Source organism: Mizuhopecten yessoensis, unplaced genomic scaffold (genome assembly GCF_002113885.1).
Source record: "Mizuhopecten yessoensis strain PY_sf001 unplaced genomic scaffold, ASM211388v2 scaffold1961, whole genome shotgun sequence".
Taxonomy (NCBI): domain Eukaryota; kingdom Metazoa; phylum Mollusca; class Bivalvia; order Pectinida; family Pectinidae; genus Mizuhopecten; species Mizuhopecten yessoensis.
This window is the reverse complement of record NW_018404308.1, coordinates 608,293-635,126: the sequence shown is the minus strand read 5'-3', so window position 1 is coordinate 635,126 and position 26,834 is coordinate 608,293. Positions and strand designations below refer to the sequence as shown.

Below are 26,834 nucleotides of genomic sequence, written 5' to 3'. Positions count from 1 at the left end.
ACAAGAGGTTTCCAAAGCGTCTATTTAACCAGTGGTTGTTTGTTGACATCTTCAAAGATGACTTCATACAGGTTAAAAATTGATGTTGATACAGATCTAGATGTGATTGTTGACGAAAATCATTTCACTTTCACGCACGTAAACGAAAAAGGTAAGTGCAGTGTGCTCTGATATTCGTCCCTACGTAATTATAATAATAAGGGGACTTTGGATAAAAGGGCACGCCCAGATGCTGCTGATGTTGTTTTCCGAAATTTATTTTTGCTGAAACATACATCGGATTTACTTTTCTAACCATATGTAAAAAAATTGTCGGTAGAAAAAGTGTGAAGTACAGCAATGTATGGAGTGTTTTTTTTATGCATTTTATTTCTTTTTGTGTTAACGTCAATGCAAGGGAAGTAACTCGTAATACATTGATGTAGAATTTTACATCATAAATTATTGAGTCCCATATTTATTGTTGTACGGTATTAATGTACTGGTCTGTGAGATGTCACTATGATTTACGTTCTGAAGGAGAAATATGTCCTCCATTCCTGTTCTGTTTTGTTTTGTTGGTTTGTTCATTAATTCAGGATATTTTGACCGACGCAGTATTTTAATTTAGATGTCATTAGCGGAATGAAATGACGGCAGGCGTAACATGAGTTGTTGCTGTTTTGTTGTATCCCAGACTTACCTGTGTTACTAAGCCAAGTACAGCACGCTTACATCATTTTAAGTAACACAGATGAACAATTAAATAAGGGACGTTATAAAATATGTTTTTCAGTAAAGTCTTAATATCTGCTTTTCAAAACAAAACACCTATTCTGTATTATTACACTTTGTATGATACAATTTGGCACGCGACTTGGACACTGAAATTTTTGCCGAAAATGGTGTTTGGACGCAGGTGCACCTCGTGAAGGCTGTTCGAGATTTCCTATTCTACTCTCAACAATGACTGAGGAATGCTCATCGGATACTTTATATAAATGATACCCCATTTTCCCGAGTTGTGAATGCTCTAATAGAGATTGGTCGGGAATACAAAATTGAAGCCTGTAATAAGCAGTCGTCTATATGACGTTCCGTGTCAAGTTTGTCATACCACTATTTGCCAAGATCTAATTATAACAATCATTTGATAACTTGGTTTGGATCCTTGGTACATGTACAAGTGTCGGTTCCATCCAACCCCACCACGCATGGCAATGTTCTTAAAGGTAGAGTGACAGCGCCAATAATAGAGCAATTATCTAACCGAAATAAAGACACTGCGATCGATGAATCGGTGCAGAATACACAAAGCAAGGGCCGTAATGAACATGTTGATCCTAAAGACACGCGAGATAAACGCACGAAATCAATTGCTTCTGCTCATTGGCAGAATACGCAACATCAACAACCTAATGAGGAAGCAGGGAAATCTACATACGAATTCCGTGGTGTTCGTCGTAGACCTAGAAGCAAAAGGCTCCTAATGTCGCGTATTACTGCAGATGCCACTGCAGATGAAGTTGTGAGCTCTCTGTAAGGTCATACGCAGCGGAAAGAGGAGTGAACGTCACTATGATGCGTATTGTTAAGTTCTGTGACACAGACTATCCTACTTACACGGCACGCATAAATGTTTGCGAAGAAAATTTCGCAACGGCAACCGATCCATACTTCTGTCCGGACGGTGTTCTTGTACGCGAGTGGGAGGATCGTGGCGATAATCGGTACAAAAATTGCGGGGGTGAACGGGAAGATAGCTACGGTAGTCGTTCCAACATTCCATACTCGTGGTGATTAACTCTATGTTGATGCTCTCGTTCTTACTATTTATTTTCGTGAGGCTTCTTACGTGGAACACTCGAGATTCTTCGCGATACGGACATTGCTGTTATAACGGAACATTTGTTACCGCCAGAACAGCTTAATTTTCTGAACAGTATTGACCGTAGTTTTGACTCGTTCGGACGGAGTGATTCACGCATCCCTATAGAGTTGGAACTGAGGACGCATCCGAGAGGGTTTAGTGGAATTGCTATTCTATGGAAGAAATACATGAAGATAACGCCCCTGATGAACGAAGGGAATGATCGTATGATAGGGGTCTCAGTACAACTGGTGTACACGTCGTCTGTGTATGGTTTCGGGATATTGATGCCGTCGACTAATCTATCTATGACTCTGTACCGAGAACTATTACAAGCGCTGTCTGATTTATATCAACGGTATAGCGAGGAAGGTACCGTTATTATTCTTGGCGACTTTAATGCACGTATATCGGAACGGTTTGGTAAAAAGAATCGCTACGAGGCAAACGACAGAGGTAAGCTCCTTGAGACTCTTATTATTGAAAACTATCTCATCTCTGTTAATTCACAACAGTGGTCGAAAGGAGGTGATGTGACTTATGTATCGTGGGACGGCTCGAAGAGCTCATTGATTGACCACATTTTAATAAGAACACATGATAAAGATAATGTAAAAACGTGCGAAATACACGACGACCATTTTCTTAACGCATCTGATCATCTACCTGTGTCGTTAGAATTCTGTTGTACTTTAAGGAACACACATAGAGATAGATTGTCGTCAAAGGCCGTTAATTGGAGAAAAGTGTCTTCCGAGCAAAAGGTTGCTTATGCCGGCAAAGTAGCGCAGATGATCGGTAATACTACTAAACTCCGCGAGACGAAGGATTTAGATGAACTCGACAGCTTAGTACAGGATATTGTTTCCGCGAATAAGGATTCAGCGAAAGCTACATTGCCAGTTAAGCAGTATCGTAATTACTTAAAACCATATTGGAACTTCGGAAGTGTTAAAGAACTGCATACGTCAATGAGGCAGTATCGTAGAGTGTGGATAGCTGAAGGACGTCCGCGCGGTACAGAACATAAATCATACAAAGATTATAAGGATTCAAAAAACATTTTTCGTAAAGCATTAACAGAAGCAAGGGAGCTATACGAACAGCAGCAACTCGACCACCTGCAGGAAGCAGCTGAAGTTGATATCGGCACATTCTATAAGGCTGTTCGGGTAAGAAAATGTAATGGTTACAGATGTTCAGAACTTGACAATAAAATCATCCGCGATTCAGATGAACTAAAGAATGTTTGGTTTGAGCACTATGATAGTCATCGGGCTAAGATACAGTTAGATATTCACGATATGTTCGTCAGAAGTTTTGCAAATATTGATGTTTTTTGCGATCGAGCTATTTCAATAAGTGAAACTGCGACAGCGATCAAGAGTATGAAGATATAGTCATCGAACATATTCGTTACGGTGATAAAAGTCTGCTGGACGCGATCGTTATACTCTTCAATCAAATACTGACAAAGGAGGAATACCCAGTACATTTTAAAAAAGGTATAGTAATAACATTATTCAAAGGTGGCAATAAAGACAAATTGAATAAAAACAATTATAGAGACATCACGTTAACGCCAGTTCTGCAAAAGCTATTCGAAACAGTTATATATCAGAGGTTAACAGTTCGATGTGCTGAAATGCAGTTTCCGCATAGACTACAACCGGGATTTAGAGCGGAATGTGGAAGTATTATGGCAGCGTTCACTGTCAAGGAATCGATATGTCATTTTATCGAAAATAGGACAAAAGTATTTGCTACCTTCTTGGACAATGCAAAAGCATTTAGATAGACGGGCTATTACATAAGGTGTACAGACTCGGTTTTAATGGTAAATTTTGGAGAATACTGCAAAATTCGTTTCAAAACGTGACCTCGCGTGTACTGTATGACGGCAAAATTAGTAAAGACTATCCAGTTAAGCAAGGGGTCGGTCAAGGGAGAACTTTATCAGCCTGGCTATTCCTCGTTATGATAAACGGTCTCGCACGTGCTCTGGATGAAGCGGAACAGGGTTTGCAGATTCAAAAGCTATAAATCCCCTGCGTACTATAAGCTGATGACACGCTCTTATTAGCTAGAAGCATCACGAATCTCCAAGCTCAACTAGATAACGTAAATGCGTATGCTAATCTTTGGAGGCTAAATTATAACTCTGCTAAATCTTAGCTGATGGAATTTTCATATAAGAGACGAATCGTCAATAAACCATCAGCTGTATGTTCTCTGGGAGGTGCGATTATCGAATGGACCGATACAAAGGTTTACGCGGGAATTACTTTTTGTTCAAACCTAAAAGCTCATGTCGGTATAGAAAGCGCGTGCGACAAAGGTAGAAGGAACCTTAACAGTCTAATGAGTCTTGGTATCCATCCAGGCGGATTGAATCCTCTCAAAAGTGCGCAACTCATTAAAGCAATTATCATACCAGGTGTTATATACGGATGTGAACTTTGGGCAAATGCTACGCAGAAGTCTATTGATATGTTAAATAGAACCATGCGGTATGCTGCACGAAGATGCCAGGGTTTTGAGAAAACTTCGTCGTCGGCCATAACTACCAGAGCAATTGACTTACCTGATGATTTATGGTGTGATGTAGAAATCAGAAAACTGTAAAATTATCTTTTGTCTCGAAATCTCTATTTATTATTCGCTTATGTACATTCATGTTCACCTCACAATCGTTTCAAAAGTTCATCAATATATTGGACCCAATCCCTTATGGTCTCTAACGTTAAAATTGCCTAAAAGCACATGGAAAATTTGTGAATTAATCAAGCTTTCCTACAGGGCCGAATTCCAAAATATGATCTGTAAATTGTGCAAAATAGTTGTGAACAGTGACGTTAAACATTTCATTATACAATGTCCCACATTATTTAAAAGTAGAGACATCTTGCTGGAACAAATAGTTAATCTTATAAGCGTTGAAAAATATGTGCAATACGAATTGCTAGAGGAAGACGAAAAATGTTCTTTTGTTCTTGGTGGAAGGAACGATATTTCTTTGGACGATGGAGAATTGGACAATCTGATGGTTGCTATAAGTGACAAACTTGCTGGGATGTTCACAGAAATGAACATACCTTTCCAAAGCAGCTCTAGCTCTTAAGCATAGTTTGAAGAATACTGTAAGAAATTGTAGTATTATGTAAATATGTAGTGTTCTGTAAATTGTTGAAATTGTTAAAAACGACAAGACCATGTAATCTCTTATTAGAGGAAATAATGAATGTCTGGCTGTCAGTCATGTGTGATTGTCCAAGAAGAGAACAGAAACAATAAAGAATTTACTTACCTGCGATATAAAATATCTTTCAATAGTATTAATGGAAGCCCAGATTATATCGTCTTTATGGCAGGGCTGCTAGCCCCGTGCTCAACCCCCTAGTTTTTCGTTGATTCTATCCATTAGCTACGGGTTATAGTTATTTTTTGCGCCTGATACAGTTCTTTTACAATTGTCTTTCTGATATAGCACGATTAGAGCGCTACAACTGACTACCTGACAGTTAGACGATCTTTTAAGAGATCTAGACCGTGTGTGTTCACTCAGCGTTTTGTTGTGCAAACCCAGTGACACAGCTTTGTCCCACCGAGACCGATAACCTATGCAACTTTCCTCCCAGATGTTAAGAACAGTGACGCCTTTCTGATCGACCTCTTCTACTGCCCTTTATTTAGTACCCCAAACGAAGTTGGGCTATTGTTTTACTTATTACAGTACGTATCTCCTCCTTCTTCATCTTATTATTTTCATTCCGCCAAATTGGTTTCCGGATGTTTATTTAGAGATGACTTGTTGGATACGTTTGAAACGTGTCATGGGCATTCGTAGGTTAACGTGTAGATGTACGTAATCTGTAGATGTACGTAACGCGTTGATGTACGTAACGCATTTTATTTCCGATCGGTAAACAAACATGGCAAACATACCAACATACATGTTCTGTTAACATAGAAACGCTACACTTAATAAAACCACACCAAATAATCGTTCCATTTCCCAGCTCTCACATTAAGTACTGTACATTCTAATAACTAATACATCAATTGTTGGACGGTATTTTCCAATTTTCAAGATAAGCAAAATTTCATATCTTGTTAAAACTAAAGAATGTTAGGGGGAAATACTGCCTGACTGGCAAGCTACTAGTGATGCGGTATAGCCCGAGGACCCGCTCACTAAATCATGGATGACCGCCCGCACGTTACAATCTGTTGTTTAAGTACTGTATGTTCTCATACTGTTTTACAGTGTGTGTTGAGTTTCCTGACCTGGTAGCTGTGTCGGACCAGACTTCTGAAAACAATGACCAGGAACAGTCCGTTACTTTACACTATATCAAACAATCAGCATTTTCACTATCAAAGGAAGTTATCAAGGTCTGTGGTGAAGCTTCTATTGTCAAACAGTTTCTAGAACATGTACGAGCCAAATTTAAGAAGGGTAAGTATAAAACCATTATTTCCTAAAAAAAAACCACCACGAAGTCAACATCTCATATATAAAAATAAATTTTCTATCCACAAACACATATATGATGTAGCACGTTTTGTCTCCGCGGAATAACACAGTAATCAGGTTGATAATATGCTGATGTATTCCTACGCTAACTGGAAAGTTCAGTGAAAAATAACCTTTAAAATGTTTAGTAGGTATATTGATTCCAAGTTCAGTAGAGATGTAAATATTTGCTATTGACCTTGTACACAGAACTGTATGAACATTTCGCCCATTTGGTCACATTATCATACTGTAGTGTCAAAATGTCGAGTTTACTGGTTGCTCTACTGACGTAAACCGTTGTGACCAAATAAACCGTCTAGTTGCTGGCTCGTTTCAAACGATAACTTTTATATTTAAAGAAACATGTTGAAATTTTGTATTTCATTGTTGACCCTGGCGACCTCGTGCATTTTTGTAGCATTCCCAACTCAACTCAAAGGAAAGGGATTTCGGAGGTGTTTTTTTTATCAGAGCCAGGGATCGTTTACACAACCCCTCTAAATTTTGAAATTTTGCCTATATAAAACTATTAATCCCGTGTCTTTTTCTTGAGAAAACTTTTGTTTGATCTTTAAGATTGTGCTACTTGTTTAATAAAATTGATCACATTTTGTGAATTCATGTTTTAGTACCTACTTCAAAACCAAGACATTTCCTTGTGTTTATCAACCCTATTGGAGGAAAAGGGACGGGAGTGAAAACATTTGAAGACACTGTTAAACCACTGTTTGACCTCGCAAGTATTACGTACCAGGTTGTAGGTAAGCTCGTTTATTCTGTTACATACCGGGTAATGCGTCACACATTTGGTGCAAGATCTTTTATTCCAATTAACAGCGACATGTAGACACCGTAGGATGGGAAAACCAGGATGTTACTGTCAAGAGATGGAAAGTTCACGATAGGAGATTTGAAATCGTTACACGTATCGTAAATCGTAATAGTATACCGTCCTTGTAATTGATGTTGCAAGAATAAATCGACGAAAGCGCTGAAGTAGAATCGTTTATACTGTCCTTGATTTAATTTTCAGCAGTTTTTACAATACAGTTGACGACGTCAATAAAAAAATTGAAGAACTTGATAAGGTCCTGATAATCTCTTTTAAATATTCAGCCTCATATGACAAAATGAGAGTCGATAAAAAGGGCGGTACTATTTCTTTCTAGAGGAACGTCTGCAGTTTGTTGGAAAGTTTTTCTAACGTAAACACCAAAATATTTTCAACCAGGAACTCAATCATTATCATGATTTCATTCTCAGTTTTTTTTCTTGGTTTTTGTCCTATCGTTTTCACAATATACGCTCCAGAGAGTTTACAAATTTTTGTTTATATCATCGTTCGTATTTCTAGGAAAAGAAAGCTATCAAAATAAGAGAACGAAGACATACATTTAGTTTGGTACTAAGTTTGGTAGTGTAAAAAGGGAACTTACAAAAGATACATTTTGGAGGAAAGGATGTTAAAGATTGATAAACATTTTTTAAAACTCTTTAAATCCATTAAATCAATGAAAAAGAATAATTCTAATTGAAAAAAGTCAACTTATTCAGAAAAACAATCTGAGAAATGATATCGATGAAAGGTAAAGAAAATTATATATTTTGGAACAGTTTCAATTATGATTCCTATAAATAAAGCTATGAACCATGTTACTACTTTCATGTTTAACATGTAGATTACAGAGGGGGAAACATTTTTGTTCATTTCTTTAGAAATCTCGCTACATCAGCCGCAATTTGAATGGGAGGTTTGTCATTTTGAAATGCCAGAAAAAATGCATTTACAGAGTACTTCTGTAAAGAATAAACTTTTTGAAAAATAATTGCGGCCAACTACTTAACTTATATCGGCTCCTTTACCGATATTGAGAGTAACATATTGTACATCTTATCCCAGCAGAGACTTGAACAATACTATCACTACATTATACGTATCTTTTCTTATTGCTTGATATCTAGTATCGGAGAGAGCGAATGTTTGTACTGAAGTGATGGAGTCTCAGGACCTTACACACGTTGACGGGTAAGACGTTTCCAATCAGTTCATGTTATGTCATACTGTCAACTCTGATAAAGGTAACACACATATCAAAATTACAGTATAGGCACTAGAATTTAGTGTGATGAGAATAATACGTTCACCTCTGCTGTGACATACGCATGTGATAGTAGGATTTGTTTCATCTTTTCATAACAGTAGTGTTTGTTTTTGTCCTGGTAGATGTGTTAACCAACTTTACTTGATATTACTCTAATTTTATACATCGTCTTTGTTTGATATTACAGTCGTGTGCGAACCGTTTTGTTTGACAATTCATTTATTTGTCACCTTTCTTTGTGCACAAGACACCAGTAATATGTCACACAGTCTCTGTGTGTGAGATGACATCGGTGTGTTTCACTCTCACTGCACCAGACACCAGTAATATGTCATACAGTCTCTGTGTGTGAGATGACATCGGTGTGTTTCACTGTCACTGCGTCAGACACCAGTACTATGTCACACAGTCTCTGTGTGTGAGATGACATCGATGTGTTCCACTCTCACTGCACCAGACACCAGTAAATGTCACACAGTCTCTGTGTTTGAGATGACATCGATGTGTTCCACTCCCACTGCGTCAGACACCAGTAATATGTCACACAGTCTTTGTGTGTGAGATGACAACGATGTGTTTCACTGTCACTGCGTCAGACACCAGGTATATGTCACACAGTCGCTGTGTGTGAGATGACAACGATGTGTTTCACTGCCACTGCGTCAGACAACAGTAATATGTCACACAGTCTTTGTGTGTGAGATGACATCGATGTGTTCAACTCTCACTGCACCAGACACCAGCAATATGTCACACAGTCGCTGTGTTTGAGATGAAATCGATGTGTTTCACTCCCACTGCGTCAGACCCCAGTAATATGTCACACAGTCTCTATGTTTGAGATGACATCGGTGTGTGTTCACAATGTCACACAGTCTCTGTGTGTGAGATGACATCGGTGTGTTTAACTCTCACTGCGTCAGACACCTGTACTATGTCACACAGTCTCTGTGTTTGAGATGACATCGGTGTGTTTAACTCTCACTGCGTCAGGCACCAGTACTATGTCATACAGTCTCTGTGTGTGAAATGACATCGGTGTGTTTCACTCTCACTGCGTCAGATACCAGTACTATGTCACACAGTCTCTGTGTGTGAGATGACATCGGTGTGTTTCACTCTCACTGCGCCAGACACCAGCAATATGTCACACAGTCTCTGTGTGTGAGATGACATCGATGTGTTTCACTCTCACTGCGTCAGACACCAGTACTATGTCACTCAGTCTCTGTGTGTGAGATGACATCGGTGTGTTCCACTCTCACTGCGTCAGACACCAGTAATATGTCACACAGTCTCTGTGTGTGAGATGGCATCGGTGTGTTTCACTCTCACTGCGTCAGACACCAGTACTATGTCACACAGTCTCTGTGTGTGAGATGATATCGGTGTGTTTAACTCTCACTGCGTCAGACACCTGTACTATGTCACACAGTCTCTGTGATTGAGATGACATCGGTGTGTTTAACTCTCACTGCGCCAGACACCAGTACTATGTCATACAGTCTCTGTGTGTGAAATGACATCGGTGTGTTTAACTCTCACTGCGTCAGGCACCAGTACTATGTCATACAGTCTCTGTGTGTGAGATGACAGCGGTGTGTTTAACTCTCACTGCGTCAGAGACCAGTACTATGTCACACAGTCTCTGTGTGTGAGATGACATCGGTGGGTTTAACTCTCACTGCGTCAGACACCAGTACTATGTCATACAGTCTCTGTGTGTGAGATGACAGCGGTGTGTTTAACTCTCACTGCGTCAGAGACCAGTACTATGTCATACAGTCTCTGTGTGTGAGATGACAGCGGTGTGTTTAACTCTCACTGCGTCAGAGACCAGTACTATGTCACACAGTCTCTGTGTGTGAGATGATATCGGTGTGTTTAACTCTCACTGCGTCAGACACCAGTAATATGTCACACAGTCTCTGTGTTTGAGATGACATCGGTGTGTTTAACTCTCACTGCGGCAGACACCAGTACTATGTCATACAGTCTCTGTGTGTGAGATGACATAGGTGAGTTTCACTGTCACTGCGTCAGACACCAGTACTATGTCATAAAGTCTCTGTGTGTGAGATGACATCGATGTGTTTCACTCCCACTGCGTCAGACACCAGTAATATGTCATACAGTCTCTGTGTTTGAGATGACATCGGGGTGTTTAACTGTCACTGCGTCAGACACCAGTAATATGTCATACAGTCTCTGTGTGTGAGATGACACCGATGTGTTTCACTGTCACTGCCTCAGACACCAGTACTATGTCATACAGTCTCTGTGTGTGAGATGACAGCGGTGTGTTTAACTCTCACTGCGTCAGAGACCAGTACTATGTCACACAGTCTCTGTGTGTGAGATGATATCGGTGTGTTTAACTCTCACTGCGTCAGACACCTGTACTATGTCACACCATCGGTGTGTTTCACTGTCACTGCGTCAGACACCCGTACTATGTCATACAGTCTCTGTGTGTGGGATGACATCGGTGTGTTTAACTCTCACTGCGTCAGACACCAGTAATATGTCATACAGTCTCTGTGTGTGAGATGACACCGATGTGTTTCACTGTCACTGCGTCAGACACCAGTACTATGTCATACAGTCTCTTTGTGTGAGATGACATCGATGTGTTTCACTCCAACTGCGTCAGACACCAGTACTATGTCATACAGTCTCTGAGTGTGAGATGACATCGGTGTGTGTTCACTGTCACTGCGTCAGACACCGTAAAAACCATAGACCGTATATACACAGTACGACATCATAGTGACAGCACCTTTATAGTAAAAACCATAGACCGTATATACAGAGTACGACATCATAGTGACAGTACCTTCATAGTAAAAACCATAGACTGTATATACATAGTACGACATCATAGTGACAGTACCTTCATAGTAAAAACCATAGACTGTATATACATAGTACGACATCATAGTGACAGTACCTTTATAGTAAAAACCATAGACTGTATATACATAGTACGACATCATAGTGACAGTACCTTCATAGTAAAAACCATAGACTGTATATACATAGTACGACATCATAGTGACAGTACCTTCATAGTAAAAACCATAGACTGTATATACACAGTACGACATCATAGTGACAGTACTGTGTATATACGGTCTATTGTTTCACTGTCACTGCGTCAGACACCAGTAATACCTAGATGACATCGGTGTGTTTCACTCTCACTGCGTCAGACACCAGAACTATGTCACACAGACTCTGTGTGTGAGATGACATCGGTGTGATTCACTGTCACTGCGTCAGACACCAGTACTACGTCATACAGTCTCTGTGTGTGAGATGACAGCGGTGGGTTTCACTGTCACTGCGTCAGACACCAGTACTACGTCATACAGTCTCTGTGTGTGAGATGACAGCGGTGGGTTTCACTGTCACTGCGTCAGACACCAGTAATACCTAGATGACATCGGTGTGTTTCACTCTCACTGCGTCAGATACCAGTACTATGTCACACAGTCTCTGTGTGTGAGATGACACCGATGTGTTTCACTGTCACTGCCTCAGACACCAGTACTATGTCATACAGTCTCTGAGTGTGAGATGACATCGGTGTGTGTTCACTGTCACTGCGTCAGACACCAGTAATACCTAGATGACATCGGTGTGTTTCACTCTCACTGCGTCAGATACCAGTACTATGTCACACAGTCTCTGTGTGTGAGATGACACCGATGTGTTTCACTCTCACTGCGTCAGACACCAGAACTATGTCACACAGACTCTGTGTGTGAGATGACATCGGTGTGTGTTCACTGTCACTGCGTCAGACACCGTAAAAACCATAGACCGTATATACACAGTACGACATCATAGTGACAGCACCTTTATAGTAAAAACCATAGACCGTATATACACAGTACGACATCATAGTGACAGTACTGTGTATATACGGTCTATTGTTTCACTGTCACTGCGTCAGACACCAGTACTATGTCACACAGTCTCTGTGTGTGAGATGACATCGGTGTGTGTTCACTGTCACTGCGTCAGACACCAGTAATACCTCACAACCTCTCTTTGTTGGCAGTATTGTCGTCTGTGGAGGAGATGGTACTCTCTCTGAGGTCACTAATGTTCTACTGAGGAGAACGATGGTGGCTGCAGACTTGGACTTCAATGACCCGAAAGTCAAGGTTCCAACAACTGCCATTCCGATTGGACATATCCCTACAGGTAAAATGATATCACTTGTTTGTAGTGTGTTCCCTGTATAATAAGGTATACAATCATACAACTACATTTTACTTCTTATCATCATATACATTTTACTCAAGTTTCTATCCAATTACTAGCGGAGAATTTTTGAAGTATATTTTTTTAAGGTTATTTTGATTTGGTCCGAAGGACCATGGTGAGCTTATGCAATACCGCAGCGTTCGTCGTCCGTCCGTCAGTCAAAATCCTTCTTCTACCGTAGGGACTAAGGGATTTTATCCTTATTTAATCTGGAGCATCCTTGGGCCAAGGGGACTCAATTTTGTATTTAAAGTTGGTGTGGCCCCCTGGGGGCAGGGGGGAGGGGAGAAGTGGGGGGGCGTATATGAGAAATAGATGTAAACCTTTAAAATCCTTCTTTTACCATAGGGATTAAGGGATTTCATCTAAATTTGGTTTTGAGCATCTTTGGGCAAAAGGGACTTAGTTTTGTATAAACAGTGAGTGTGGCCTCCATGGGGAAGGGAAATCAATTTTGTATAATTGGTGGGTCTGAGCCTATTGGGGCCTGAGGGGTGAGGCCCATGGGGTAATTTAAGCAAATTCTTTAAAATTCTTCTTCTTCTGTAGGAATGACAGGATTTTGTCCGTATTTGGTCTAAAGCATCCTTTTGTGAAGGGGACCTAATTTTGTATAAACGGTGGGTCTGACCCCTCTGGGGGCAGAGAGGCGGGGCCCTATAGGGGATACAGAGGAACAGCTTTATTATCCCTTTTCTTACGTAGGGATGAAGGTATTCTAACCAAATTTAAACAGTAGCATCAGATGGGAAGGGAAATCAATTGTATAAATGGTGTGTTTAAACCCCATGGGGGCGGGGCCAAATAGGGAAAGTAGAAAAATAGCTTTAAAACTCGTTTTCTTCTGTAGGAATGACCGGATTTTGTCCATATTTGGTCTAAAGCATCCTTGGGTGAAGGGGACTAAATTTGGTATCAACCGTGGGTCTGACCCCCCTGTAGGAATGACAGGATTTTGTCCAATTGCATATACATATAACCCCTGACTAACCATGTAATACATGTACACTACCAGCAACATCTGGCTATTTCAACTTCAAATTTGCTAAAGTTTCCAGGTGGGCGATACAGGTCCTCTAGGCTACTTGTTAAATATATCGACATTAATTTTATGCTTTCTAAATGAATGCTACATGTGATTGTGTGACTCTGAAGATACTGTCACTATGATGTCGTACTGTGTATATACGGTCTATGGTTTTTACTATAAAGGTACTGTCACTATGATGTCGTACTATGTATATACGGTCTATGGTTTTTACTATAAAGGTACTGTCACTATCATGTCGTACTATGTATAAACAGTCAATTGTTTTTACTATAAAGGTACTGTTACTATGATGTCGTACTGTGTATATACGGTCTATGGTTTTTACTATAAAGGCACTGTCACTATGATGTCGTACTGTGTATTTACGGTCTATGTTTTTTACTATAAAGGTACTGTCACTATGATGTCGTACTGTGTATTTACGGTCAATGATTTTTACTATAAAGGTACTGTCACTGTGATGTCGTACTGTGTATATACAGTCTATGGGTTTTACTATAAAGGTACTGTCACTATGATGTCGTAATCTGTATATACGGTCTATGGTTTTTACTATAAAGGTACTGTCACTATGATGTCGTACTGTGTATTTACGGTCAATGATTTTTACTATAAAGGTACTGTCACTGTGATGTCGTACTGTGTATATACGGTCTATGGTTTTTACTATAAAGGTACTGTCACTATGATGTCGTACTGTGTATTTACGGTCTATGTTTTTTACTATAAAGGTACTGTCACTATGATGTCGTACTGTTTATATACGGTCTATGGTTTTTACTATAAAGGTACTGTCACTATGATGTCGTACTGTGTATATACGGTCTATGGTTTTTACTATAAAGGTACTGTCACTATGATGTCGTACTGTGTATATACGGTCTATGGTTTTTACTATAAAGGTACTGTCACTATGATGTCGTACTGTGTATATACGGTCTATGGTTTTTACTATAAAGGTACTGTCACTATGATGTCGTACTATGTATATACAGTCAATGGTTTTTACTATAAAGGTACTGTCACTATGATGTCGTACTCTGTATATACGGTCTATGGTTTTTACTATAAAGGTACTGTCACTATGATGTCGTACTGTGTATATACGGTCTATGGTTTTTACTATAAAGGTACTGTCACTATGATGTCGTACTGTGTATATACGGTCTATGGTTTTTACTATAAAGGTACTGTCACTATGATGTCGTACTGTGTATATACGGTCTATGGTTTTTACTATAAAGGTACTGTCACTATGATGTCGTACTGTGTATATACGGTCTATGGTTTTTACTATAAAGGTACTGTCACTATGATGTCGTACTGTGTATATACGGTCTATGGTTTTTACTATAAAGGTACTGTCACTATGATGTCGTACTGTGTATATACGGTCTATGGTTTTTACTATAAAGGTACTGTCACTATGATGTCGTACTCTGTATATACGGTCTATGGTTTTTACTATAAAGGTACTGTCACTGTGATGTCGTACTCTGTATATACGGTCTATGGTTTTTACTATAAAGGTACTGTCACTGTGATGTCGTACTCTGTATATACGGTCTATGGTTTTTACTATAAAGGTACTGTCACTGTGATGTCGTACTGTGTATATACGGTCTATGGTTTTAACTATAAAGGTACTGTCACTATGATGTCGTACTATGTATATACAGTCTATGGTTTTTACTATAAAGGTACTGTCACTATGATGTCGTACTGTGTATATACGGTCTATTGTTTTTACTATAAAGGTACTGTCACTATGATGTCGTACTGTGTATATACGGTCTATTGTTTTTACTATAAAGATACTGTCACTATGATGTCGTACTGTGTATATACAGTCTATGGTTTTTACTATAAAGGTACTGCCAATGTGATGTCATATTGCTGCAATGGTTGCGTGGACATTGTTACAGCAACACTGAGTATAATCAAAGGTAAGTAATGCAAAGTGTTACAGGTAAACGTACAGAGTCGTGTGTTACTGAAAGTAAATATACACTCTCTTTGAAAGTACGTTTAATCTTGAGTGTTTTTTTCTACTTACTCTATACATTTTACATTTTTTTGTTTTTAGACGACACTCATTCCATAGGAACCTATGTAACTTTTCTGTACTTCTTGGTAAAATGCACTTCAAAATATAGGATACCGTTCTCGATATTCATATGTTCTCTACATCCTGGGATATATCTTGAAAAATTCGACTAAACTTGTTCATGATACGAGCTGACTAGTCTGGAAAGTCTGCTCCTTTTGCTTTCTTCAATACAAGATCAATGGATTGCGCGGCAGCAAAACGGTAATAGTGATCGCCTTTGAATTTGGTGTAGCTTCTCTGTAATCTTCAAAGGAAATGTTTCGGCCTAGCAATTACCCAGTTTTATTACTGAAACCAATCGAATGGCTAATCCAAATGTGCAGAGAAAATATGTGAATGCGGAACCCTTTGATTTCGAGATGTCATTCCATATCAATCGAAGTTATTATCTCACAGTTTGGGATGTCATGTTGATATTTATGAATATCTAGGGAACACTCGCCCTATTGGAGCCAGTGGAGTATACAGTGGAGGAAAACTGATCCGATACAGTCTGGTGGGCGTCAGTAGCGGCTTCATCGCTGATATGATGGACAGGAGAGACCAGCTGAGGTGGATGGGCATGTTCAGACTGCTCTGTGAGTAACATGGTGGAGACCACTGTATGATTACCATTTTGGAGTATTTAATAAAATCCAAGATGGCCACCGAGCATTGTGATTGAATGGTGCACCATGATCTGTAAATGAAATGTTTGTCACCTTCATACATATATATATAATATATATATATACGAGTTTCTTGGGTACCAGGGTTCGTACTACAATGACTACATCAGATGCTTTCTATTGTTATAGGGGTACCTATTCAGATGCTTTTTAGCGGATTTCGGAACTTTACAACTGAAATAACCCTCGACACAAGGTAGGGTTGCTCTTACATACATATACATAACATATAACAATGCTACATTGTACAAGTGGGTCGCATTTGATGTAGATTATTTTTGGGAAAGTGTTTTCTCAAAGCTGCATAAAATGCTCGAAATTAGCTTCAACATTTTGATAAGAATGATGTAGGCTAAGCTTGTTTTGAACACGAACAGTGTTTTCAAGTAAAGAGTGCGATTGACCTGTGTCTCGACTCTAGACCTCCGGAAGCAACTCAAAAATCTTCAATTTGTCGCGTCAGTAAAAAAAGAAAAGAAAAAAAAGAAGACACATTTCGTAAAAGCAAACTTAGCATTTATTATGCATACAATTCTCTACGTTTTAAAATATCCGTTAAGAACGACGAAAATGTTATTAAGAATGCTTGTGAAGAAATTAAATACGTATTAAATAAAAAAAAAATTAAACAAATATACTTCTGGGAATAAGACACCAGCATCGACCATTCGTATTCATAGTAAAGAGGGGCTTAGATATATTGGGATTGCCCCCTTTCGGCCCCTGACATCACCGTTGAGTCCTAGAAGGACAACATGTTATGGTGTAGTGTCATTCATTATAGTGAAACTTTCCTATTAAAAACCTTGATAGTGCAATCCCGTGTCTTATGTTTATTTGTATACAAGTTAAATGATGTAACAGTGTAACCAGATCATTATTAGGATTGATGAAGTTAAATGATGTAACAGTGTAACCAGATCATTGTCAGGATTGATCAAGTTAAATGATGTAGCAGTGTAACCAGATCATTATTAGGCTTGATCAAGTTAAATGATGTAACAGTGCAACCATATCATTATTAGGATTGATCAAGTTAAATGATGTAGCAGTGTAACCAGATCATTATTAGGATTCATCAAGTTAAGTGATGTAACAGTGTAACCATATCATTATTAGGATTGATCAAGTTAAATGATGTAACAGTGTAACCAGATCATTATTAGGATTCATCAAGTTAAATGATGTAACAGTGTAACCATATCATTATTAGGATTGATCAAGTTAACGGATGAAACAGTGTATCCAGATCATTATTAGGATTGATCAAGTTAAATGATGTAACAGTGTAACCAGATCATTATTAGGACTGATCAAGTTAAATGATGTAACAGTGTAACCAGACCATTATTAGGATTGATCAAGTTAAATGATGTAACAGTGTAACGAGATCATTATTAGGATTGATCAAGTTAAATGATGTAACAGTGTAACGAGATCATTATTAGGATTGATAAAGTTAAATGATGTAACAGTGTAACGAGATCATTATGAGGATTGATCAAGTTAAATGATGTAACAGTGTAACCAGATCATTATTAGGACTGATCAAGTTAAATGATGTAACAGTGTAACCAGATTATTATTAAGATTGATCAAGTTAAATGATGTAACAGTGTAAACAGATTATTATAAGGATTGATCAAGTTAAATGATGTTACAGTGTAATCAGGTCATTATTAGGATTGATCAAGTTAAATGATGTAACAGTGTAACCAGATTATTATAAGGATTGATCAAGTTAAATGATGTTACAGTGTAATCAGATCATTATTAGGATTGATCAAGTTAAATGATGTAACAGTGTAACCAGATCATTATTAGGATTGATCAAGTTAAATGATGTAACAGTGTAACCAGATCATTATTAGGATTGATCAAGTTAAATGATGTTACAGTGTTACCAGATCATTGTTAGGATTGATAAAGTTAAATGATGTAAGAGTGTAACGAGATCATTATTAGGATTGATCAAGTTAAATGATTTTACAGTGTTACCAGATCATTGTTAGGATTGATAAGGTTAAATGATGTAAGAGTGTAACGAGATCATTATTAGGATTGATCAAGTTAAATGATGTTACAGTGCAACGAGATCATTATTAAGATTGATCAAGCTAAATGATGTAACAGTGTAACCAGATCATTATTAGGATTGATCAAGTTAAATGATGTTACAGTGTAACGAGATCATTATTAAGATTGATCAAGTTAAATGATGTAACAGTGTAACCAGATCATTATAAGAATTGATCAATTAGGCATCCAGATAAATAGTAGGCTAAATAAATTATGTATACTTTTGGTTGTCTGATCTTCCAGTAGAGAGAAACTGATATAGATACGTCATGAATTTATTTCCAGGAAGAAAAAGCCAATGACGGAAGGCGACAAAGAAGAAATTACCTACACCAAAAGGGAAGGTAATCCACATTATTTACTTTATTTCAGAAATACTCACAGCATTAGAAACGGGTGTTCCTCTTCTTCTTTAGTGAAATAATAGTCTATCCTATCGCAATCTACTGGCAGAACCCGTTGAATCCTAACATAATGGTTATGCACATTGTGTTTATGATTTTATAAAAATCTTAGCCTTCCGATGAATCCAGAGAAAAAACGAAAAAAATGACTTTTCGCCCATTTTCCTTTTTTACCATTTAGTTGGGATATATGACAATATTTAGAACTATAATAACACTTAGTTAGAAAAGGGGGGAAAAATGTCAATTAACCAAATTTCATTCATCAAAAATATCAACAACACATTACACTGGATAAATATAATGATAAGTATCTAGTTATGCAAACAAGTACAAAAGTGGAATTGTACACATTTCTTTTTGTCTCATTTTATGTATTTCAAAAACAATTCGTTCTTATGAGAGTGATGCTCATTGAATATATGGAACCTTCATATTTAGAGTTATCTCACTTCACATACTTACCTAAAAAGGTTGAAATTCAACTAATATTATGTCAGTATTAAAATATGTTATCAAAATTGGCACATCAACTTCACTAGCATCTAGGTTACAAAATACAAGTTCTGTGAGACTATTCATACCTCAATGTTTGCTGTTCACACGTGCGCCTTTAGCCATGCATTTCCACTGGGATCTCGATGTTTTACAGTACAGTAATTTCGCAGTCAATCATATATATATTAACGTGATTTACAGTATACCTGATTAAGTGTTACGTGTTTGGCGTGTTGCAGATATCTTATTACGGCCTCGTGATGATGGTACCCAAAAAAACAAATGTCCACATCCGCTTCATACATCATCTTCTGGGAGTGATTTTCTCGTGTGTCATTATCTTCCCAGGACTCAGTATATGTCCTGTTTCGCAAGATTGCGTGAAACAACTTTCCTAGGGTCTTTACATACATATTTCCAAGTAACGTCTTGACATCGTGTTGTGATAGCACATGTACTCCAGTGTTAATTATGGTTTACATTACCGCTGTGAAATGCCTGATATACAACACGAAATGAAAACGAGAAAATACAAGATATCCGTATAACTCGAGGGTGGAGTCTCCTTATGCAGTTTTGCTCAGTAACCCAACACATAAATCGTATGGTGATCAGAAAAAAAGAGTTATAATAATAATAATAATAATTCCAGGTTCTCATATACCGCTTTATCACAACCTAGTAGTAGATCGTCTCAAAGCGGTTCACAAATTATTATCCGTGGTTTTAGGGCCTTTGCAACCAGCCAATATTTTTCTCAACTCTCCGGGGAGCATAAAGCCGGTGCTGCCATTTCGGCGCTCACAGCTAGCATTCCACAGTTCTAGCACTGCCCAACCACGTACTCATGTACAGCTGAGTAGACTGGAACAAGCGGTGTAAAGTATCTTGCTCAAAGATACAACACAGAGCCGTGCCGTGACTCGAACCCGCAATCCTTCGGTCACGAGCCCGGCGTCCTATAATGTACCGCTAGACTACCACGCCTCCTAATGTTAAAGCGTTTAAAAGCCTCATTACTGTGTCATTTTGAATATTTCCCGTAGAAGTAGAATCATGTAAGGCATAGGGATACATATTATCTGAAGAGTCACTTTGATTTGGTATACATCTGTGGCAGTCATATTGCTCTTTTTATATTGACGATATAATGCTACGATTCAGTTAAAACAGGTTATTAGATACTGTATAACACGAAATATTCGTGGATATTTTCCTTCGTGGTTTGAAAGCCTTTAAGATCGTTTCGTGATACAGACTTTGGTTGATATCCTATATTAACAAACATTAGATACGTGTATCATTCAAATTAGCTGTATTTATATTCGTGGTTCAATAGCAACCACGAAAACAACGAATATTTATATACAACGAACATTTCATGTTATACGGTACTACTTTGGGGGCTACATGACTGAAATCATCAATTGTATGAATGTTTGGTCTTTGTTGGCTTATATTTGTATTTAAAAATCCTGATGCAAGTATAGTATGTTTGATAATACGTAAAATACAAAGCAAACAACAATCCATTACAGAAAAGTTTGAGGGAGACATTTTCAATACCATGGTGCTGTGTTGGAATATAAAAGATGTCCACGGTAAACCCCAGATATGGCCGAACAGAGGACCTTTCCAGACATTCATCCTGTACAAAAAGGCATGCACCAGATATCAATTCCTATGGCATGTTGTGAAATTGTTTAAGGCCAAAAAGGAGGCGGTGAGTCTTTTAACTTCTCATTACTTGGCTTAAAAGGCAACTGTTTATATTATTTACATTTGTTTTATTGTTGTTGCATAAAACAAATCAAGTTGTGACATCACACTTGCGATCAAAGTAGCAATTTGTGATCATGTTTACAGGTGGAGTGTCCCATACACACACAAGGTTCACATCTTAACATCTAAAACGCATTTTGCTGTCACCAATCAACCGTGCTTGTCCAGAAATAAACCTGTGAATCCATAAACATCTTATGAATTAGAGATAGGAATGATAGGAAGATGGTTCTTTATAAACATTAATCTCAAATGTCAACATCAAAACAAGTGACAATGGTACAATGTAACAGCTACAGACAGGTATACTCGCCAAAGTTACTTAACGGAATTAGATACGTTTTATGAAGAGACCATGCGTTGGGGTAGACATTTTTATTAGAATGAAAACTGAATTAATAATTATTTTGTCAGAATATTATTTTCAGTCGTCCATCCGTTCTCCTTATTTGTTCGCAGATAATCCTCCTTTGGTTTGCACTGACTTGTACAAGGACAATCAACATTGCTTTACACAAAGGTCAAAAAGCGACTTCTGTGTAATTAATATATTAACAATGATTATCTGGTAATAAAAGGCCAGTCATTACTAAGTGACAAAAAAATAATTACTTCAAGACCTATGAAGCTTTAAGTTAGTTCTAGGGTTTTTAAGGCTGCAAACGGGCGCACAAATCCATTACCTAAATCTTATATGTGATAGTTGAGCTAAGATTTTCTGACATTGTTATGTTCCAATTCCTATATATTTCCTATATGATCGGGTCAATCTTGATATCAGGATTTATTTCTATACATTTAACACTGATATCGTAGCAGTGGGTAACAGTCGTTAAGTAGTAACTCGGGCACCTTGGGAGTGTTTCTATGTATTCTATGGATTTTCTATGTTTTCTTGTGTAATTCGACGTCATAACTTCAATTTTGGGATGGTATTCTATGTAGCGTAACACGGGAACATCGGGAAAACACTATGCTCTGCTCTATGTGCATGAACTCAAGAATGTTGGGAGTTAATCTGTGTTCTCGGTACCTCGTAAAGGTTTTATGGTTTCTATGTATTTTGAGCTTGTGTAGCTCGGTAGAGTTTATACATGTACGTGGTGTATCTAACTCTGGATCTTTCATAGTCCCGATGATTTAAACGTAACGGGGTTTATCTGGGATACATTACTGCAGATATCAATTTTAGAATAATGTATAATGATTGTATTGCACATGACTACCCTCATACCCGTATAGGATAACATTATATTTCTTTGTGTTTTAACAGTTACAAGGAGACTACCTTGAGTGCTATCAGGCAGCTGGTTATATTATGAAAGTAAAAGAGGACAGCCCACTTAAAGAGAATCTCGGCATTAATATAGATGGAGACCCGTTTAAACTGCCGGAGCCATATCATGAAAACCGGTAAGTGGGTTGAAATAGTCAAAGTTATCTCCCTTTGGATCTAGTTCGTATCTTTTCTGTTGGGTACAACCGATAACAATTGTTGTTAGTTTTGTTTACTCTGCACTAACTTTAAAATAATTAATGTCCGAAAAACGATCCTGGATCTGTAAAAACTAACTTTCTCACATATCAAGGTATTATTAATACTATAAAAAAACTACATGTCCAATGATGATACTTTAAATACTTTGATTAGTTATCCATACATACCCTTAAATTTAAAAATATTTATGATGCATAAAAAAGGAACTCAAGATTTTTATAAGTTGTTGTGCCAAAATAGTACCATATCCACTGGGAAAAACAAATGGATTGAATTGTTTGAATTTGATGATGACACATGGAAATTGATATATATGCTTCCTTTTACAGTAACTAGAAATTCAAAATTACAATGGCTTCAATACAGAATAAATCAACACATTTAACAACAAACTCTTATCTAGTTAAAGCAGCTCTTACCGATAGTGCTCTTTGTTTTCAATGTAAGACTGAAATAGCGACAATAATTCACACACTATGGGAATGTGAGAAAGTACAAGACTTTTTTATGATGCATTGTTAATCCCATTTGGTTTTAACAAGGAAACCTTCATTTTCGATTTATTTAATCAAAATAGTATCAGTAGTAGGGTAGATAATACCATAATTTTACTTATAAAACAATATATTTATAAATCGAGATGTTACAGATGTCATTGTCAGTAGCTGCAGTTAAGAACGTTATCAAGGACACATATTTTACTCAGAGATATATTGCTGTTAATAAAAGTGAATTATTCTTATTGAAATTCAATACTGAGTGGAAAAAATGGGAAAGTCTAATTAATATTGCTTAAACCCTGTCTTTGCCAAAATATGAACATATAACTATCGAGTTTTCTTATATAAACATGTACTTCTAAATACTTATATGTAAAACTCCTTGAACCTTCCAACACATCTATATAGCTTCTTTATTTCTCAATATCCCCCCCCCCTCGTTTTTTTTTTCTCTTTTTTCTTTTTTCTTTTCTTTCTTCTTTTTTTCTCTCTCTCTCTTAGTCTTACTTTCCCTTCTATACCTCTAGGACCTGCTCTAACCTCTTTTCTATCACTTCTAAACAATGCTTTTATATAACGGACACAATTTAGATGGAATTTAATTATACATAAACATAATTAATTATTAATTATACCTGGAAATATGCAGTTTTATTATAAATGAATATTTAATGAATGAATTGCAATGTGTGACAGGAATAATGTTTATGTATGATATATTTGCATTGTTAGAAATTTGAAAAAAAATAACAAAAATAACAAAAAAAACCTGCACTAACTTTAAAATAATTAATGTCCGAAAAACGATCCTGGATCTGTCACGACACTGGCATGGGTTATGATACCTGTTATGACACTTGAATATAGATAGAGTTAAAATGATATATGAGATTTCACATAATTAATGTTTTGGACTGTGCCCGGCTTTGATTGTAGTCTTGATTTACCAGGTTTTACCATGATGCCGTACGAATGTTCACCAGTCTCACCGACACTGACGCCGATTCCTCGATTCCATAAGTCAACGCTTCTCAATGGAAAAAATGAATTGCATTAAACATGTAAAATGTCTTAACAAGCACTTTAAATTATTAGTTGGTAGAGTGGATAAAATTAATGTATTTTCAAGTTGTCGTTAAACTATCGAAAAATGGGAAAATATATTATCATTGAAATTAAAAGTTATTTATTAATCCTTGGGTGACTAACCTGTTCACTTTAAAGACGTAGGCCAATAACCGAACTACCCGGTAGTGAAGCGGACGTAAAACCGCTCAAACAAACAAAGAATCAAAGATTATAAAACCATAACCCAGTGTCATATAATAGCGCGCAAACATTAACCTTATAAAGCTACCATAATGTAAATATTTATGTGAAATATCTAATTCCGTGCCTATTGGTACACCGTACAATGTGACAGATGTCAACAAGTTAGGTATAGTCGATACAATGATACAGAAATTAGAGGCGTAACCTCTGATCAGAAATGGTGAACATTTGAGAAACGTCAGAGGGAGAGAATGTCGCGTGTCCTGCTCCCCGTCTAACAAGTACTATGAGCCATGTAGGATTTGACTTTTCATCACTGACCAGGGTTGATAGTTACTGTTTTTGTCATGCTATTGTTAAATGTGATGGTTGTCATCTAATTAGAATACTGTATGTTGTGTTTGTTATTTTCCCGTGCCATTGAGTTTCAGTGACTGATAAAAAGATTTTGAAGTATTTTTTGTGAAACATTTATATATTTTGTGTATTTGAATAGGGTATGGTATATAAATATATATTTATATTATTTTGTAAAGGTTTTTACTGTATACTTGCAATAAAACGTATAACTATGTAAGTGTTTTCATTGTCATCGTCAACAAATTAATTGTTGTATGTAAACATTTACATGCCGGGATTGTATGTTTTGGATCACATAACCTTGAGGATTTCACATGTTATCTACATTACTACATGCGCTACCGAAACTCTTACTTCGGTCACCACTACTCTGGTTGTCTCTCTATCCAGCCCACCACTACTCTGGTTGTCTCTCTATCCAGCCCACCACTACTCTGGTTGTCTCTCTATCCAGCCCACCACTACTCTGGTTGTCTCTCTATCCAGCCCACCACTACTCTGGTTGTCTCTCTATCCAGCCCACCACTACTCTGGTTGTCTCTCTATCCAGCCCACCACTACTCTGGTTGTCTCTCTATCCAGCCCACCACTACTCTGGTTGTCTCTCTATCCAGCCCACCACTACTCTGGTTGTCTCTCTATCCAGCCCACCACTACTCTGGTTGTCTCTCTATCCAGCCCACCACTACTCTGGTTGTCTCTCTATCCAGCCCACCACTACTCTGGTTGTCTCTCTATCCAGCCCACCACTACTCTGGTTGTCTCTCTATCCAGCCCACCACTACTCTGGTTGTCTCTCTATCCAGCCCACCACTACTCTGGTTGTCTCTCTATCCAGCCCACCACTACTCTGGTTGTCTCTCTATCCAGCCCACCACTACTCTGGTTGTCTCTCTATCCAGCCCACCACTACTCTGGTTGTCTCTCTATCCAGCCCACCACTACTCTGGTTGTCTCTCTATCCAGCCCACCACTACTCTGGTTGTCTCTCTATCCAGCCCACCACTACTCTGGTTGTCTCTCTATCCAGCCCACCACTACTCTGGTTGTCTCTCTATCCAGCCCACCACTACTCTGGTTGTCTCTCTATCCAGCCCACCACTACTCTGGTTGTCTCTCTATCCAGCCCACCACTACTCTGGTTGTCTCTCTATCCAGCCCACCACTACTCTGGTTGTCTCTCTATCCAGCCCACCACTACTCTGGTTGTCTCTCTATCCAGCCCACCACTACTCTGGTTGTCTCTCTATCCAGCCCACCACTACTCTGGTTGTCTCTCTATCCAGCCCACCACTACTCTGGTTGTCTCTCTATCCAGCCCACCACTACTCTGGTTGTCTCTCTATCCAGCCCACCACTACTCTGGTTGTCTCTCTATCCAGCCCACCACTACTCTGGTTGTCTCTCTATCCAGCCCACCACTACTCTGGTTGTCTCTCTATCCAGCCCACCACTACTCTGGTTGTCTCTCTATCCAGCCCACCACTACTCTGGTTGTCTCTCTATCCAGCCCACCACTACTCTGGTTGTCTCTCTATCCAGCCCACCACTACTCTGGTTGTCTCTCTATCCAGCCCACCACTACTCTGGTTGTCTCTCTATCCAGCCCACCACTACTCTGGTTGTCTCTCTATCCAGCCCACCACTACTCTGGTTGTCTCTCTATCCAGCCCACCACTACTCTGGTTGTCTCTCTATCCAGCCCACCACTACTCTGGTTGTCTCTCTATCCAGCCCACCACTACTCTGGTTGTCTCTCTATCCAGCCCACCACTACTCTGGTTGTCTCTCTATCCAGCCCACCACTACTCTGGTTGTCTCTCTATCCAGCCCACCACTACTCTGGTTGTCTCTCTATCCAGCCCAC

At 38.3% G+C, this 26,834-nt stretch overlaps 1 protein-coding gene across 1 annotated transcript; it reads left to right on the top strand.

Moving 5' to 3' along the window:
• The first annotated feature begins 21 nt into the window (after positions 1-21).
• On the top strand, positions 22-25,233 carry LOC110443540 (ceramide kinase-like). The gene is made up of 12 exons (XM_021487812.1): positions 22-151; positions 6,117-6,308; positions 6,998-7,129; positions 8,331-8,394; positions 12,537-12,682; positions 15,668-15,742; positions 16,338-16,484; positions 16,704-16,770; positions 18,939-18,997; positions 21,094-21,278; positions 22,611-22,750; positions 24,286-25,233. Exons 1-12 carry the CDS (start codon positions 58-60, stop codon positions 24,353-24,355), a joined length of 1,371 nt encoding a protein of 456 aa, XP_021343487.1. The 5' UTR covers positions 22-57; the 3' UTR covers positions 24,356-25,233.
• Positions 25,234-26,834: the final 1,601 nt, after the last annotated feature.